The following is a 16,761-nucleotide window of genomic DNA, read 5'->3' as shown; positions in this document are numbered from 1 at the left end:
GGGGAGTCCATCTAACTAGGAATTACTTGCACTAATTGCCCTCTACTGAATTACAGTTTCCAAGGAGGGCAGCCACCAGGGTACACATTGTAAACTGGCTTCTTCCAGCGGGGAGAATAGCCACGTGGCCATTCTTACCTGGGGGCAGATCTATTGCCACCATTTTCTCTGGAACCAGGGAATCCACAATGTTTGCTGCTGAGAGCTGGACTCCATTTTGGATCAAACCAAAGTGAGTGAGAATGGGCTAGGAGCTGTGTGCAGGCTGCTATTTATACCCTCACACAGCACCACCTGCTGTTAGGAATGCAGTACTGAAGGGAGACAGCACTGCTGCTTCCCAGTGAGTGGAAAGCCTAAGCCAGGGGTGACCAACCTGAGCTTGAGGAGCCAGAATTTACCACTGTACATTGCCAAAGAGCCACAGTAATACATCAGCAGCCCCCCATCAGCTCCCCCACCCCTGCTCCCAGCGCCTCCCACCCACTGGCAGCCCCACCGATCAGCGCCTCCCTCTCCCTCCCCCACCTCTCGATCAGCTGTTCCGTGACATGCAGGAGGCGGGGGTGGGGGGGAGAGCGAGGGCATGGCAGGTTCAGGGGAGGGTGCAGGAAGGGGTGGAGTGGGGGCAAGGCCTGTGGCAGAGCCAGGGGTTGAGCAGTGAGCCTCCCCCCCGGCGCATTGGAAAGTTGGCATCTGTGGCTCCAGTCCCAGAGTCGGTGCCTATACAAGGAGCTGCACAGTAACTTCTGAAAAGCCACATGCAGCTGGCCTGGCCTAAGCCATAGGTTTGGCAATTCTCATAATTTTATTGAGAGTCCCATTTTTTTTATTGTATTCTTGAAGCCCTAGACCCTGTAGGCAGGTGAATACAATAGTATCTCAACTTTCTAGCTATCATGGGTGTGGAGAAATGCTTCAATATGAGACACCCTCCCCTAACCCCTCCAGGTGCAAAAGCCAGAAGGCAAATAAAAAGAAAAGCAAATTGATTGTTTCTAAAATCTCATGATTTTTAAGCCAATCTCATGACTGTGCTGGGCCTAACGCAGGATTTATGATGGCTTGGGGTTGACACCACTATAAAGAAGAGCTTTATCGGTTTTGCTTGGTTTGTTTATAGTGGTGGTTTGTTGTTGGTATCCCTTTTCTGCCCAGAAGGAAGTAGAAAAAGCTGATTTGAAGGTATATATTGTCCCCAAATGTGAAATAGTTATGGGTGAGGACAAAGTCACAAAGTTCAGCCACCAGGTTTGCCGTGACATTATCGGGGATACTGTTCCTGGTGGCTTGTAGTCCATCTTTGTGTGGAACGTTGGTGTAGAGGGCTGCTACATCCATAGTGGCCAGGATGGTGTTTTCAGAAAGATCACTGATGGGTTGTAGTTTCCTCAGGCAGTCAGTGGTGTCTCGAGGATAGCTGGAAGTGCTGGTAGCGTAGGGCCTGAGGAGGGAGTCTACATAGCCAGACAATCCTGCTGACAGGGTGCCAATGCCTGAGATGATGGGGCGTCCAGGATTTCCAGGTTTATGGATCAGCGACACTGCTATAGGTACCCGCATGGCCCCACAGTATGCCAATATTTTTATGGCTGACTTAGAACAACGCTTCCTCAGCTCTCGTCCCCTAATGCCCCTACTCTACTTGCGCTATATTGATGACATCTTCATCATCTGGACCCATGGAAAAGAAGCCCTTGAGGAATTCCACCATGATTTCAACAATTTCCATCCCACCATCAACCTCAGCCTGGACCAGTCCATACAAGAGATCCACTTCCTGGACCCTACGATGCTAATAAGCGATGGTCACATAAACACCACCCTATACCGGAAACCTACTGACTGCTATGCCTACCTATATGCCTCCAGCTTTCATCCAGACCACACCACACGATCCATTGTCTACAGCCAAGCTCTACAATACAACCGCATTTGCTCTAACCCCTCAGAGAGAGACAAACACCTACAAGATCTCTATCAAGCATTCTTACAACTACAATACCCACCTGCGGAAGTGAAGAAACAGACTGACAGAGCCAGAAGAGTACCCAGAAGTTACCTACTACAGGACAGGCCCAACAAAGAAAATAACAGAACGCCAATAGCCATCACCTTCAGCCCCCAACTAAAACCTCTCCAATGCATCATCAAGGATCTACAACCTATCCTGAAGGATGACCCATCACTCTCACAGATCTTGGGAGACAGCCCACCTCGATTATCACTACAAAAGGTCCCCCCCCCCCCGCTCTCCTGCTGGTAATAGCTCACCTTACCTGATCACTCTCGTAACAGTGTGTATGGTAACACCCATTGTTTCATGTTCTCTATGTATATAAATCTCCCCACTGTATTTTCCACTGAATGCATCTGATGAAGTGAGCTGTAGCTCACGAAAACTTATGCTCAAATAAATTTGTTAGTCTCTAAGGTGCCACAAGTACTCCTTTTCTTTTTATAAAGCTAAGGGGTTCACTCCAGGTCAGGGGCCCAGCAGAGATGGGAATTCAATGTTGGTTAGAGTCAACCTTTTAGGGGGTTTTGCCACATGCCTTTTTGCCCCTAAAGGTAGATTTTATTTCATTTGAAAGCTACTGTTGGAACTCTAAGTCAAAGTGTAATTTTATGGGATTTCAAATCGTCTTTTTTTATATCCTTACACTCTACTCCTGATTACACCTGGCTTCCCTCTCCTCACTGTATTTGTGAATCCATGACCCATACTAAACTGTAGCATGACAGACCACTTCTCCTCCCCCCCGGTTGTCTCTTTCCAGCATTTCTAAGGGAGGCACTGATATGCCACATACAATTAACACAGATTTGTACTTGTGCCCCAATGGAGCTCTCTCTCGTCATTCCTCCCTTTTCAAACAAAAGCTGTGGAGCAAGAGCAATCCAATCTCTTGGGCTTCTCTTCAGCCTGGTTGAGTGGAAGACAATACCAACATATCCAGAACACTTGGTGCATGGACGCAGCTATTCACTGTTAAGGTTGAAAGCCCAGCCACATCAATACATGACCAGTTCCCTATACGTAGAACCCCAGAGTTACAAACTGACCAGTCAATCACACTCCTCATTTGGAACTGGAAGTAGACCATCAGGCAGCAGACACAACAGAAAAACAAAACAAAAAACCCAAAACTGTACAGTACTGTGTTAAACAAACCACTCAAAATAAAGGGAATATTAAAAAAAGACTTGACAAGGTAAGGAAAAGGTTTCTGTGCTTGTTTCATTTAAATTAAGAGGGTTAAAAACAGCATTTTTCTTCTGCAGTAAAGTTTCAAAGCTGTAGTACGTCAATTTTCAGTTGTAAACTTTTGAAAGAACAACCATAAAGTTTTGTTCAGAGTTACGAACATTTCAGAGTTATGGACCACCTCTATTCCCAAGGTGTCTGCAACTCTGAGGTTCTACTCTACCTACTTCAAGTTTGCTCGGCCAGTCAACCAACATGATAGCAGCCAGCAAAATCTTCCCATCTATATAAAGCAGCAGAGCTATTCCTCAGGTTGAGTGAGCATTGTATCAGCCGGATTGTACTTTTCCTTTTGGCTCAGTAGAAACAGAATAATGATCTCAGATACCAGGGATAGTTCTGCAGCGACTTGCAGTATGTATGTATAGCCCATTCCTCCTGTTACTCGTTATGCTACTTGCATCCCAGTATCAATGAAGGAGCTTCAGGCAAACTTCTGTGCAATGAGCTATGACCATACATTGGGAGTGTGTGTGGGGGGAAGGAGGGGTGAGGACAGAAGCCAATTGGTACTTTCATACTGATGAGGTTTGACTCCTATGGGAGACTAGATTGCAAACTCTGAAATATTGTAGTTACTGCCTTTCAAAACGATTTGATGGTCAAAACACTAAGGACGGTAATTATTTAACTTTTTCTCTGTACCATAAAAATTTGCTTAGATGATACATCAGTGGATCGTTTTCTTACTGACATGAACAGATAAATAGACTTCATTGCTTAACATCTTTTGGCTACAGATGGCACCTGTAACACTTATAAGACTTGCATCATTCCCACTTGTAATACTGGCTTTAATCTGCAGGAATGGTGTGGACGTTGCTGATTTTTTCAACCATTTATTAACGCAATGGGAAAAAAAGAGGTGAAGGATTAAACCTAATCATCTCCAGGCAGGGAGCAGTATGGGTTTGTGGTTAGAGCATGGGACAGAGTCGGGAGTGCTGGGCTCTAACCCTAGATGTGCAGTAGATTCTCTGCATGACTGTGAGTAAATTATTAATTCTCGGTTTACTTCAGCCTCCCCAGACAGCAGACTGAGGATGGTACTTCTGTATTACCACTTATCTGGTAACTCCATCAGTGTCTGCAGAACATAACTTGAAATCTAGCTTTTTTGGGGGAGGGGTAAATCCTTCTGAACAGGAACTGGTGCAATACTGTCATCCTGACTCTACAAAAATAAATTAAGGACTGATTTTCCACTCACTCCCATCAGTTTTGAAGTCTTGATTTACCTATGGTGTGAAAGGAAAATCAGACATTATAGTTCTTAAGGTACAAAGCAACAGTGCTTTGTATGTGATGTTAACTCTTAAGTCTAGTGATGCTTGTATAAATGCCAGGATTATTAATTATTGCACCAGTGGCAATTTGAGCAGAAACATCTGACCACTCTCTGATTGTAACTGGAGTTTGGGATTGTGGAAGGAGCTTGTGCAGAATATCATTTCCCCCCTTACTCCTAAACCTTACAACTGGTTTCCCAATAAATAAATATTTTTAAATGGTTGCTGTGCTATTAACACAGTATAGTTTTATTTCCTGCTTGGAAAAGTAACTCTCAGAATAGTTTGTTGGGAATATTTTTTAATATAAGACAATTTCCTGTGAATGTTCAATACTTGCATAACATTCACTGTTTTGCTGAACATTCCTGCCTATAAATTTGTACTCCAGAATGTGTGTGAAAAGCAAACAGGAGGGTAGGAGGGGGGCATGAATTTTCAGAGTTAAAGTAAACTCATTTAGTAAGTTGAATGACCAGTGGTAGGATTTTCTTGCTACATTTTGTGTCACACTAAGAATAAATGGGCTGTATTGCTTCTGTTTCCTTGGTTGGAGTGTAAGTTTTCTGTGCTGAAAATCTGAAACCAAGGCCCCTCTATCAGGCCCACTGGCAGCTTTATCACCATGTAATACAGCGGAGTGAGACACAGGGCCGTCCCTAGCTATTCTGGGGCCCTATGCAGCCCCCCCACATGGGGGGGGAGAGTGTGGGGCCTTGGGGCAGGGAGGGGAGGCTGACTCCAGGCCTCCGAGAGGGAGGGAGGGGCTGGCTAGGGGGGCATGGGGAAACTGCCCCCAAGCACACAAATTTGGGTGCCCCAAATTTCCTGGTGCCCTACGCAGCTGCGTGCTTTGCATATGGGTAGGGGCAGCCCTGGTGAGACATATCACACTGTCAAAATAACAGCCAAATCACTGGAGAATACAGGTTCCAAAAGGCCAATGGCAAGAACACCACACACAACAGAGGCTTGGTTTTAGGGTTTATTTCATCTGCTAACATTCATTCTTGATCTAGACAAAAACAATTAGATTATTATTTTGAATCAATTTTTGTTGTTGTGGAAAGAAAAGAAAACAAACCTTAACACTTCTTTTTGTAGGATGCTATAAATAAATATATAAAGCTTTAAGTAGTACTTGGCTTAAGTTAAACAGTTTTTTTAGTTCCTGAAATAAAAGTGAAAACCATACAGATTCAGCCCAATGGAAACACTTTTTTAAAAGAAGCTGAATCTATTTGATCTACAAATGGGGGGGAGGGGTGAACAGGAGTGAAGAGTTTTATTCTAATTCTAGTTTTTACCCTCAGTCACACAACTCCTAGAGATAAGAACGGAGTTCCTTGGTAGATAAAACACACAAGAAAGGGGAAGGAAATGAATGCTCTGCCTGCATTGTCTATTACCACCTCTGCTGTACTCCTTGTACAGCAGAGTGGAAATTAAAGAGAACACAAGTGAAACCTCAGACAAAAGCAAATGACATCAACACAAAATCAGATCAGTTACCAATAAAACTGGTGGTAAATCCTGTGGCTGCTGTTCATGTGCCTGGCAGACTACACATACATAGAAACTTCACATTTGAGGTGTTTTTTTTTTTTAAGCAATTAAAATGAATGAAAAGGGGCAATAAAAATAAGTTAAAAACATATTCCAATATGTACAAAACAAATCATGCTCAGAAACCATTTTAATATAAAATTGTTCATTATAGTACAGCTCTCTCACTCCAGTATGTAGAAGGGACACCTGGGAGGGCTGAGAAAGTGGGGACTTGGGGGAAGAAAAAGGCTTGATTGCAAATCATGCTTTTCATCTTGGATGGCTAAGAATTGTACTGAAAACCACCAGCCTTAGGGTGGGCAAAGCAAGCTTTGATACCCACGTGCTTATAAGGACCACATTCCCCTTGCCAGAGTTCCTGTAGATAGGACAAACAGGCAGCCACAGATAACTCTGATTGTGTGTGAGGGACACGCTGATCATGGCTTTAACAGGAACTACTGCTAATTGAGCTGTGCTTTAAAGGCCTGGCTCTCCTAGCATTCAGCCAGCAAATCTCATGTTCATTTCTGCTACTGGAACACGATATGCTAATATTAACAAAATGAGAACAAAAGCTAACCCAGTAGCACTGTGATTTGAATGAAGCAAATTATGCGGACTGCGTGCCGAAACATATCCTTTGAAAGACTACATTTAGTAAGCCTGTGTGCAGATTACTGTAGTGCTACCTATTTGTTACCTTCAAAAAATTCCGGCGGGGGAGGCTGGCTCAAAGAATTGGTAATAAAGGGCAATGGAGCCTTTTAACTCTGTCACAACTAAAAGTCATACCTTGCTCAGTAAGAACACCGTCAATACCATCCGATAGCTGTTCAGTGGTCAAGTGAGCAGGTGGTCGCTATGCCTCAATTTAGTTTCTAATGGGCAAGTGTCTGCATCGCTGTCGACAGCCGTACTTCTTTCTTGCTTGTGACGCCAGCAGAGGAACAAAGCTAAGAAGCGAATGACCATGGAGTCGGAACTGTAAGAAAGGTTCAAAAAGCACACTGGAGGCTTTTGATGCTACTACCTATGCCGTCCTTGTGTGGCTAGACACGGGACCATAGGTGCTGGAACTAGGGGTACCGGAGGTGCTGCCGCACCTCCTAGCTTGAAGTGGTTTCCATCATATACACGGTTTACAGTTTGGTTCAGTGACTCTCAGCACCCCCACTACACAAATTGTTCCAGCACCCCTGCATGGGACTGCAGCTTGCAAGAGTGACACAGTCTGAATCACATTAAATTCACTCCAAAATTTGCTTTCCAAGTGTTCTAACAAAAACTCAGGCAGGGATGCTATGGAAGAGAGACCAGCCTGAGAAGAAAGGAAATAAAAACCAGAAAAATGACCTGTGCTTAATGGTATTTCATTCACAAAGAATCCTCTGTCCTGAGATGTTTTGCCTGCCTCTGCCGCAATGTAAGATATGACTGACTGGGCAAAAAGTTACAGGACACAGCATCCTTTCCAGTCAATACTGCACATTGTTCAATGGGCATGACAAAAGGTGGCATCTAATTGGCTAGCTAGTGTTTGTGTGGGCAGGTATCTCATTCAGTATAACCATTCAGATTCAGGCTCATCAGCAACAACACATTTCAAGCAGCGACGTTTCTCTATTCAGGAGTCTAAAAGCACACGGGGGCCTGGTTCTTGCACTTATAGCTGTGCAAAGGGCAAGCAACGTGCTACTGGATCAGAATTCTCTGCACACTAGTGGGTGCATGTCACACCTCTTTTTGCACAGGTGTAATGACGACACAAACTCTAAGAAAGTGGAGAGTCAGGCCATGGTCTTTCACTAGTGCCAACAATGCAGCTCTCCAATGTAACCACTCACACTATACATTACTGCTTGGATAAATTCCCATAAACACTTCATAAAGATCCCAACAGCAGTGAAGACTTTCCCTGGAAGCTCCCTGCAATCATAGCAGGAAAACAATGTAACAGCTAATGTTATATTGACTTGGGACCTGATTCAACTCCCATTGAATTCAATGGGAGTCTTTGTCAGAATCTCGCAATTGTCTTCACTACACCTACTGCCATTATGAAATATTTCCTCGCTTAATGAAGAAGGATTGTACATAAGAAGCTCTAAATGTATAGAAAGTTCAGGGAGCAGGAGGGGAGATGTATTGGAGGAGAGGGGCACATATTTAACAACAACAAAATATCTGGCCAATAATTCCACTGGAGTTTCGTAAAGCAGATGGTGTCTATTAATTTAAAACTACACATACATTTTTCATGTTATTGTAGCATCAAATAATCTGCTCCTAAAAACTGGTACCACTCCAAATTGTAGTACATATAAATCACAATAAACTACATTCACATTATGTCAAAGAAGCTCCTTTAAGCCCACTAAAGCAAGAAAATTCTGTGTCAGACAAGTGATGTATCCTACAGCTTACTGCCTGGCACCCAGCCCTTAAGAGTAAATTAGTGTAAGGTTTGGCCAAACAGCTGGGCATAGCGGGCTGGGTATCCTTTGTTTCCTTTAATCACACTTAGAATTTATCTTTGCACCACTTTGCACTAGTTAACTCCCACAACACCTCTTTGTGGTAAGTATTATTAACAAAGAGCAGATGGGGAAACTGAAGCAGAGCTGAAGGGATGTGGCTGAGCCAGGATTTGAATATGGAAATTTCTGACTCTCTGGACTGAGCTTAGACCACTAGAAATCATCATACCCCTCTCTTCTTCCTTTTGTGGGTTTAAGTGAACTGTTAACAATACTCTGTAGTTTAATTTCATTTGTTGGTTACTGTAATATATTACAAAGCAAATGTTGAAAAAAAGTCTACTACTGACACGCTCTTGAGGTCAGAGGTTCCTTCTAATTTTGAACCATGTAGACAGATCCACTAAAATTCAGCCAGTTATTTAGAGCACATAATGCAGAAATAACCTAGACAGACTGGGCCAAATTCTACTGTCAACCTTGCTCGGGCAGCTTCATTCATTGTCAACCTTTGTGTAAATGAAGGCAGAATTTGGCCCTCAGTATAATAATTGTTCTCAGAACTCAGTACTGTACCAGTTTTCATAGTACTTTATGGGCAAGCACAGTATGCTTTCTTGTGGAGCTGTTTGGATGCGTACTTTGAATATGGATTAGTTTAGTAACCATTTGTGCATTATGGATCCATAACACTGAATGCAGTGAGAAGCCTTTGGGTAAAGTTTGATAGTGTGCACATAAAACAGTTGCTTTTTATAGCTCATGTATAGTTTTGTGGATAAACAGCCTGTAAAATTGCATTTGTAAAAATCAATGTTTTCTTTAGTTACAGCAAAACACACGAGCGCTGGGAACTAGCAAACATTGTTATTCCTAATCCTGGAATTTAGAGGTGAAGGAATGGGTTGTAACACCCTCTGCCCCCAAACCAAATTGCTTTGAGGGGGAAGTTTTTCTTCCACATTTCAGCCTGGAGCAAATATTTATGGCCATGTCATACATCTCTGAAAACCGGGAGTGGCTCTTAATGGAAATACTGACAGACCCTGAAAGAGAACAACACTAGCAGGTGTTGATTGATAAGCCTGATCTAATATAGCACTTTAGCATGTCTCAATATGGTTAAAGTTAAGATGTGCTGGCCCAGGCTGTGAGGGCCTAATCCAAAGCCCACTGAAATCAAACGAAAGACTCTCACTGACTTCAATGGGCTTTGGATCAGAGCCATAATAGCCATAATGTTTTAACCCCAAGTGTTGCTCAGGATTTCTGTCCAGATACTCTGTCATCTTTCCTCTCTTTTAGGGAAGAGCACCTACAAAAAGCAAGCTGTGTTGCTCAGAGTTTATGTCATGGAAATCAGGCAGCTCCTGCAGCGGGCACCCACCTCCCCTGCAAAACTCAATTTGAATTCTACAGTGTTGGTAGCAGTGTGCAAAGGCAGAGAGAGAATTAAAATACAAAGCGAGCAACACTTCAGTGAATTCCTGTAAAGGGAAAGACAACTCTGTAGAAAGGACATGCTGGAACTGAATATATCATCTCTCTGCCTCTCCTCCTGTGATTTCACTGTCATATTAGATCTGCAGTTAACACAGCCTCTGAAAATCAAGGTGTCTCCCATTTTATTCATACCTCACTCAAAACAGTAGCCAGTTCAGATCCTAGGGGCCAAGTAACAATGGGTGATGCATGGAGCAGACAAAACCTGCATTCTTTTCCATGTCTCAGACCAATGCAGAAGTGCTTAGAATAGCAACAGCAAGGACAAAAAATAGACTGATTTAAACAGAGTGTAGGGGAAATGTGACAATCCACTGCTGTTCTCTGAATCAATGTGAGTAGGCAGATGCTGGTTAGACTGCCACCGGACTGGGGAATGAAAGTTACCAGACTCTCTAAAAATGAGAAGGGTGCTGGTCTGATCAGGGCCTGAGACTAAAAACCATAACCATTGATTTCCCTTTCCAGGTTTATGAGTGCACCTTGTTTAAAATATGATCTACAGAAAGGGCCATTCTGCCAAAATACAGCATGCACTGTCACCAGATTAATTCAGACCAATAGCAAGAAATCTTAGTGCCCTGGAGCAAGGTCCCAGACTGCTCCCTTTGGAATCAGTGGAAATTTTGCTATTGACTTTGGTGGGAGCAGGATTGGGAACATAATTTATCTTAAAAAAACCAGCATTTTTGAAATTTAGGTATGTGTAAGTACATGTGTTCTCTGTAATTAAGATCTCATTTCACACACCACCACCCCCCAGCAAAATAAACACGTCTTCATTGATAACTGAGTACTCGTGGGGTATTACTGGAACTCTACCTGATGCATGCGGGTGTGATGCTATTCTCTCTCTCTGCTTGGCTTGTCTCATGTACAGAAAAGGATTTTCATGTGCTGTTTACAGGTGACATTGATTAAAGAATGTACTGCACACGGGAAGGGGTGACAAGATTCCATCTGTGTGTACGTGAGTGATTCTACATGGAATTTGGCTGGCGTTTATTTGGCTTTTGGAACTTCTTTGTGAAGCAGAAGCTGAGGATGTTTGTGCATGAATTCACTAACTATTGTTACTATGGTAAAGTGGCGTACGTGTGTGACACCAGTGCAATGTATCAAAACCATTGTGCTAAGTATATGTTCTAGGCCACAGTCAATTTGCTTTAATGTTTCTCATCCTCTGCTGTCTTTCTTCTTTTATTTTTATTCTGCTCCATTTTCTCAACAGTGGTTGCCATTTGCGTCTGAGCAGCTGCCCCTGTGGCTAGATCATACCCTAATAGCTGAGCATGCAATCAACCTTGCCACTACTATCCTTAGTTTAGCAAAACAAAAATAACCCCTCATTACCCTTCCCCCACAAAAAAAGAAGGGAAACAAAGGGAAACCTTGATTTTAAAAAATTATCTATATACATGTGTGTGTTTGTATATCTGTCTTTATACTCGGGAAAAAAAGATTAATAAAAGATCCTACCTCTGCCGTCTGTTTCTGAATTTGGGAGGATAAGAAACATTACATTGTATTCGGCCTCATAAGTGGGTGGCTGAATTTGTGCATTTTTAAATCTGAGTTATAATGTTGCCCCTTTTTTGTTTTTTAGGTATTTATTTATTTTTTTAAGAATCTCATTGGTCTTGTAAGAAACAGTAAAAAGACCCCATTGTTTAAAGAAGAATTCTACCTTCTGTTTTACAGACTTGCTTTTAAATAAAAGATTTGTTGTTGGTGGTTTTGTATTTTTATTTCCACGATCTTTTAACAGGAAACCCTAGAATCCCATTCAGTATAAAAGTCTGCCTAGGCTACCACTTCTCTATAATATGGCTCATGTAGTCCTCAGTGGGCAAGCGTCCTTGCTCTTCTGTCTCTTCCTTGGGAAGTGCCTCGTTGGACCGGTGAAGAAGCCTCTCTTCCCGATTCTTTATCCTTTGCTCCATCCTCTCCAGCTGCCGCTTGTACTGGTAGCGCTGTTGGAAAAGGTCCTTTGCATAGTCATAGAGTTGCATGTCCAAGTCATTGAGCTCCTCAATCCTCCGTATGGTGTTGTTATCCACCTCCACTCCGCCTGCCCTTGTACTGTTGTACTGCATGAAGGGCCTGATGAATTTCAGATTAAAAGTTCTCTCAAACAGGTATTGAGTCTTCCTCTGGAACTCTGTCAAGCCAAAAAAGGCCATGTCTCTAAGGTTCTTCTTTGCACTCTCTAACAGGATCTGTGCTCGCTTGTTCTCGGGGATAAAAGACATGTTGTAGCAGCCCACCAAGCTTAAGTCAGCCAACATCCTCACTTGGCGGTTGTTTGCCAAGTTATACGGGCAATCCATGAACTCTTGCAGTGTGCATCCTGACCAGTCTGTGCCTTCATAGCAAGATGGCAGCTCTTCAGGGGTTGGTGTCCGACCATCACACATATGTAAGGAAGTTTTCCAGGTAGCTCCTCGTTGGACGTGCCTCCATTCACTGAGGTAACGTGACACAGGGTCTCTCAGCAGCGTGATGTAGTAAAATTTTCTACAAGAAGAAGAAAAAAATATTCAGCATGTGACAAACTGTAATGTGGCAAGCTGGGATCTATGGCACAGAACAGCAACAGTCAGTGTCTCAACATTCATTTAATTTACCTCTCACAGATTCTTTTCTTCCTAGAATCTGTACTGCTAAGCAAACTGAGTGACACCAGGACTATGTTCTCCTCATAACTCATCTTTTCCATTTTAGTCACACCAACTCAGAACTCTCTCTCTGGATATCGCTTTTCAGCAACAGACAGCAATGTCAGAACAAATCATCAGGATTCAACTGATCTACCAGCCTCATAGACCAACTTTGGCTTTAGGGTCTGACTGGCCTTTCACACGAACATGCCTTTCCGGAGTCAGCCAAGACTCACGTGATAGCACTGGCCAATAACTGATTTATTTATAAACTGACCCAATCCCGATCACCGCACCGACCTATTGAGTGGGCCACCTAGCACTTCGGTTATCTCGCTGCCGCACTGAACTCAGAAGTCTGCACTGAGGAACGGAGCAGCAGCAGCAGGATATATTTTTTTAAAATGGGAAATCAGGAAGAAAACACACTCTTTGTGGAAACAGATAAGCCGGGGGGTCGGGGGGGTGGGGGAGTCTACCCCCAGCACCTGCTAGCTCCCATTTCAGTTGACCCACACAAATGCAAATGAAACAGGAGAAAAATTCTGATATCCAAGTGGGATGGGTACAAAGGCAAGGCAGTCAAGAACAACATACACAGTGATAGAATATATTTTCGTAGCTCCGAGTATAGTGGAGTGTATTAAAATGCAAATGGCACCTTAAACTGTATGTCTGATACCCTGTGGTGTGCAAAGAGTCACTGCAGCCTCAGTTCATGGTGCGTGTGGCTACCCAAATGTTCTGCGTCTCTCATAATAAGAGTAGCCAATTACCAGTTCTAACTGGAGCCTGACTGCAAGGCCCACTAGAGTTCTTTCACTGAATTCAGTGGGCACTCGATCAGATCCTTGGTGTGAAAGGCTTCTAGCTGCTAAAGAAGGCAGGGTATTAGATCCACTGAGGTGCCCCAGGCTTATCTGGCTGTGTGATGTCATCTCCAGGCAGGAGCACAAGGGGCTTTACTGGAGTAACAGGCCACATGGGATACCCTGTATCTTGCCCTTCAAGAAGGATGTAGTCTGAGGAGAGGAGCAGAATTCTTTTCTTGCTAAACAAGTGTCTGTGGAATGCTGCTACAGCTTGCTGCATTACTGGGACAGCTAAATAGATATAAACGTGACAGACATTAGCGCAGGTTATATGGGGCACTGCACTGTTTTTAGAGAAAATAAAAATGCAAAGTAAAAATTCTGTCTTGGCTAAAGTTAGTGTACGCTCATACGTTCCCAACACTTTCAGTATTATGCTTCCTAATGGTCATGCACGTTGCTGTATGAGATGGAACAAGTTAATTTAAAGAAAATGCATCACAGACCTTGCCCAGGAAATCTAATTGTAAAGAATGTTTTCTTTCCCACTTTCCTATTAGTTCTCTAAAGCCCACAACAGTGAGTCAGAGTCTATCAACTTCAGTGGCTGTTGGATCACACCCCAATTACTCTTTCACTTTCTGTTTTTGTGACCACAGCTGGTAAGCATGTTGGCTATTCACGGGAGGTTTTCAACCTCACCCCGTGCCAGAAACATTTGTACAATGGGGGTGGGGAGGGAAGGAACCTCCCTTAAGTTTCTTTCTCTTCCTTTTACATTGCAACCCATAATAATGATTCATCTCCCCTGACTGGGATGCAGCTCTGGTTTATATAAGCAGTGCTAAGAAACCTCTAACAGAGGGGGATAAAATATGACAGTGGAAAGACCAAGAAAGCCACAATGGATGCCAGATGTTCAAGTAACAGACCCTGACACTAAACACAGCTCACATTTTTTGACTTGTGAACTATAGTGGACTTTTTATTTATTTTTTTAATTTACTGCCATGGAATCCAAAGGGCATTGTTCATGAAGTAGTTATAAAACTATCTTATGCGGATAACGGTAGCACTTGGAAGCTTCAATCAAGTTCTGGTCTCATTGTGCTAGGTACCATACAAAGTCATAGGAAGAGATAGTCTCTGCCCTGAAGAGTTTATAATCTAAGTAAGCAAGGGTGGGGAAAAAGAAAGCATTAGTATGGCCATTTTACATATGGAGAAGTGAGGCCCAGAGAGATTAAGTGACTTGGGCAATGTCACACAGGAAGTCCGTGGCAGAGCTAGGAACTCAATCTGAATATCCTGAGCCACAGTGCTGTGCCTTTACCACAAGACCATCTACTGGTCAACTTCTTAACTGCAGAGATAAAATGTACCTAGTATATGAAGAAAAACTAACATTCCAGATGCTGCCCCATATAATGCCTTGAAATGCCAACATTCCACTAAAACCGAGAAAACTAGCACTTCAGCATTACTATGCTACATCCTGGTACTGTGCAAAAGCTGCAGTCGGGCACAGCAGTGAAAGGATTAAAAAGCAATATCCCCTTCTCCCCAGTGTTACTGCAAAAGCTATTTTAATGGAGGGGGAGTACTAGCAAATAATTTACAATGTGTGGTCTCTCGCTAAGATTCCAGCAATGGGTGGCATCGTGGGTATGGTGGGCACAGGAGACCGATGATACTGGAAGATTTGGAGGGCTCACTTTCCAGCACAACAGAAGATTGAAGTAGCAACCACTTCTCCTCAAAAGATGGAAGCTGATCTGCTGGTGAGGAAGGAGGATGCACCTTTGGGGACTGGAATACCAGCAGCAGGACTAGGTAAATGGTGATGCATTCAGAAACTATGCTGAGCTGAGGAAAAAGTCCTAGAAGCAGCAAGGCCACCAAAGGGAGCTCGAAAAAAAGCCACACAAAGGGTACAGAGAGACAAAGAGAATTATAAAGCGGGCCACCGCTTCCTGCAGCTCCCATTGGCTGTGAATGGTGAACCGCGGCCACTGGGAGCTGTGTGCGGCCATACTTGTGGACGCTCAGGTAAACAAAGTGTCTTGTGGCCCGCTAGGGGCTTACCCTGAACAAGCCACGAACCAAGTTTGGGAACCCCTGATCTAGGTGAATAATGATGGATTTAGGAGCCTAACTTTAGGCACCCAAGTATGAACATTTTAACCCAAGATTTTCAAATTCTCCAAACAGACGTTTTAGAGTTACACTTAACTTCAAAGAAAAGTTAGCCATACAGCACGCCCCATCTTTTAGCAACAGTTGGCAGAGGTATTATTATTACCATAGCAACAATGTATAAGAAAGTCTGAAGCCTAGAATTTTTCTTCCGTGTGGTTAAAAACACAGGCATTGCCACTTGTCAGCAGCAGTTTGAAATTTATGAACACTTGATTAGTGAACTTCTCTTTTGTCATCAGAGATAAAATAAACCCATACCATACATGCACCTGTGAGTGCCCCTTCCTTTCAGCTGGGTGCCCTATGCAGCGACTTAATTCAAATATGCCTAAAGACTGCACTGCTCACTTCAGAACTGTGGTCTTCTTCTAACCCAGATAGTCCTATTCAACACTGCCTCATAAAAAAACCCATCTCATTTTGGTGATGCCATGCCAGGCCTCACTGACCTTCTTGGAGTTAACAGCTCCAGCAAAAAAATGGAAGCCGTATTTGGTAAGGTACTTTGGGTTTTTTTTTGCCCATGTCACAGGCAGACAAGGCAAAATCACAGTCCCTATTCTTGGGGGCTCCTCTTCTATGCACCTCCTTGGGAAAGAGGTTTGAAAAAAATGAAAACAATCTGAATTTTCATGGTTTTGGTAAAACAACCAAGTTTTATAACCGCAATTTGAGAAAAAGAACCATCATTACACCAGAGGAAGGATGGTCCTGTGGTAAACTCACTGTACTGAGCTCAGAAAACCTGAGTTCAATTCTTGGCTCTGCTGCAGGCTTCCGAACTGCCCTCAGGTAAGTCAGTCTCTCTGTGCCTCAGTTTGCCATCTGGAAAGGGGGAACAATGCTTCCTTTGTCCATCTTGTCTATTTATCTTGTGGGCTAGGATTGTCTCTGACCACGGGTACGCGCAGCCTCCTAGCACAAAGGGGCCCTGATCTTGGATGGGGCCTCTACGTGCCACTATAGCACAAATAATAGTTAAATAATTCCTTGGGCCAATCT

At 43.3% G+C, this 16,761-nt stretch overlaps 1 protein-coding gene across 1 annotated transcript in view; it reads right to left on the bottom strand.

The window, feature by feature from the left end:
• Nucleotides 1-11,419: 11,419 nt before the first annotated feature.
• The window catches only part of HS6ST1 (heparan sulfate 6-O-sulfotransferase 1), a 274,770-nt gene continuing 269,428 nt past the window's right edge, over nt 11,420-16,761 (bottom strand). Inside the window, exon 2 of the mRNA XM_077826223.1 lies at nt 11,420-12,605. Within this exon, the coding sequence (XP_077682349.1) occupies nt 11,897-12,605 (709 nt within the window). The 3' untranslated portion in view covers nt 11,420-11,896. The remainder of the gene's footprint in view (nt 12,606-16,761) is intronic.

Source organism: Eretmochelys imbricata, chromosome 9, assembly GCF_965152235.1.
Source record: "Eretmochelys imbricata isolate rEreImb1 chromosome 9, rEreImb1.hap1, whole genome shotgun sequence".
NCBI classification, from domain to species: Eukaryota; Metazoa; Chordata; order Testudines; family Cheloniidae; genus Eretmochelys; species Eretmochelys imbricata.
The sequence above is the reverse complement of the archived record's forward strand: the minus strand, read 5'-3'. Positions and strand labels throughout refer to the sequence as shown.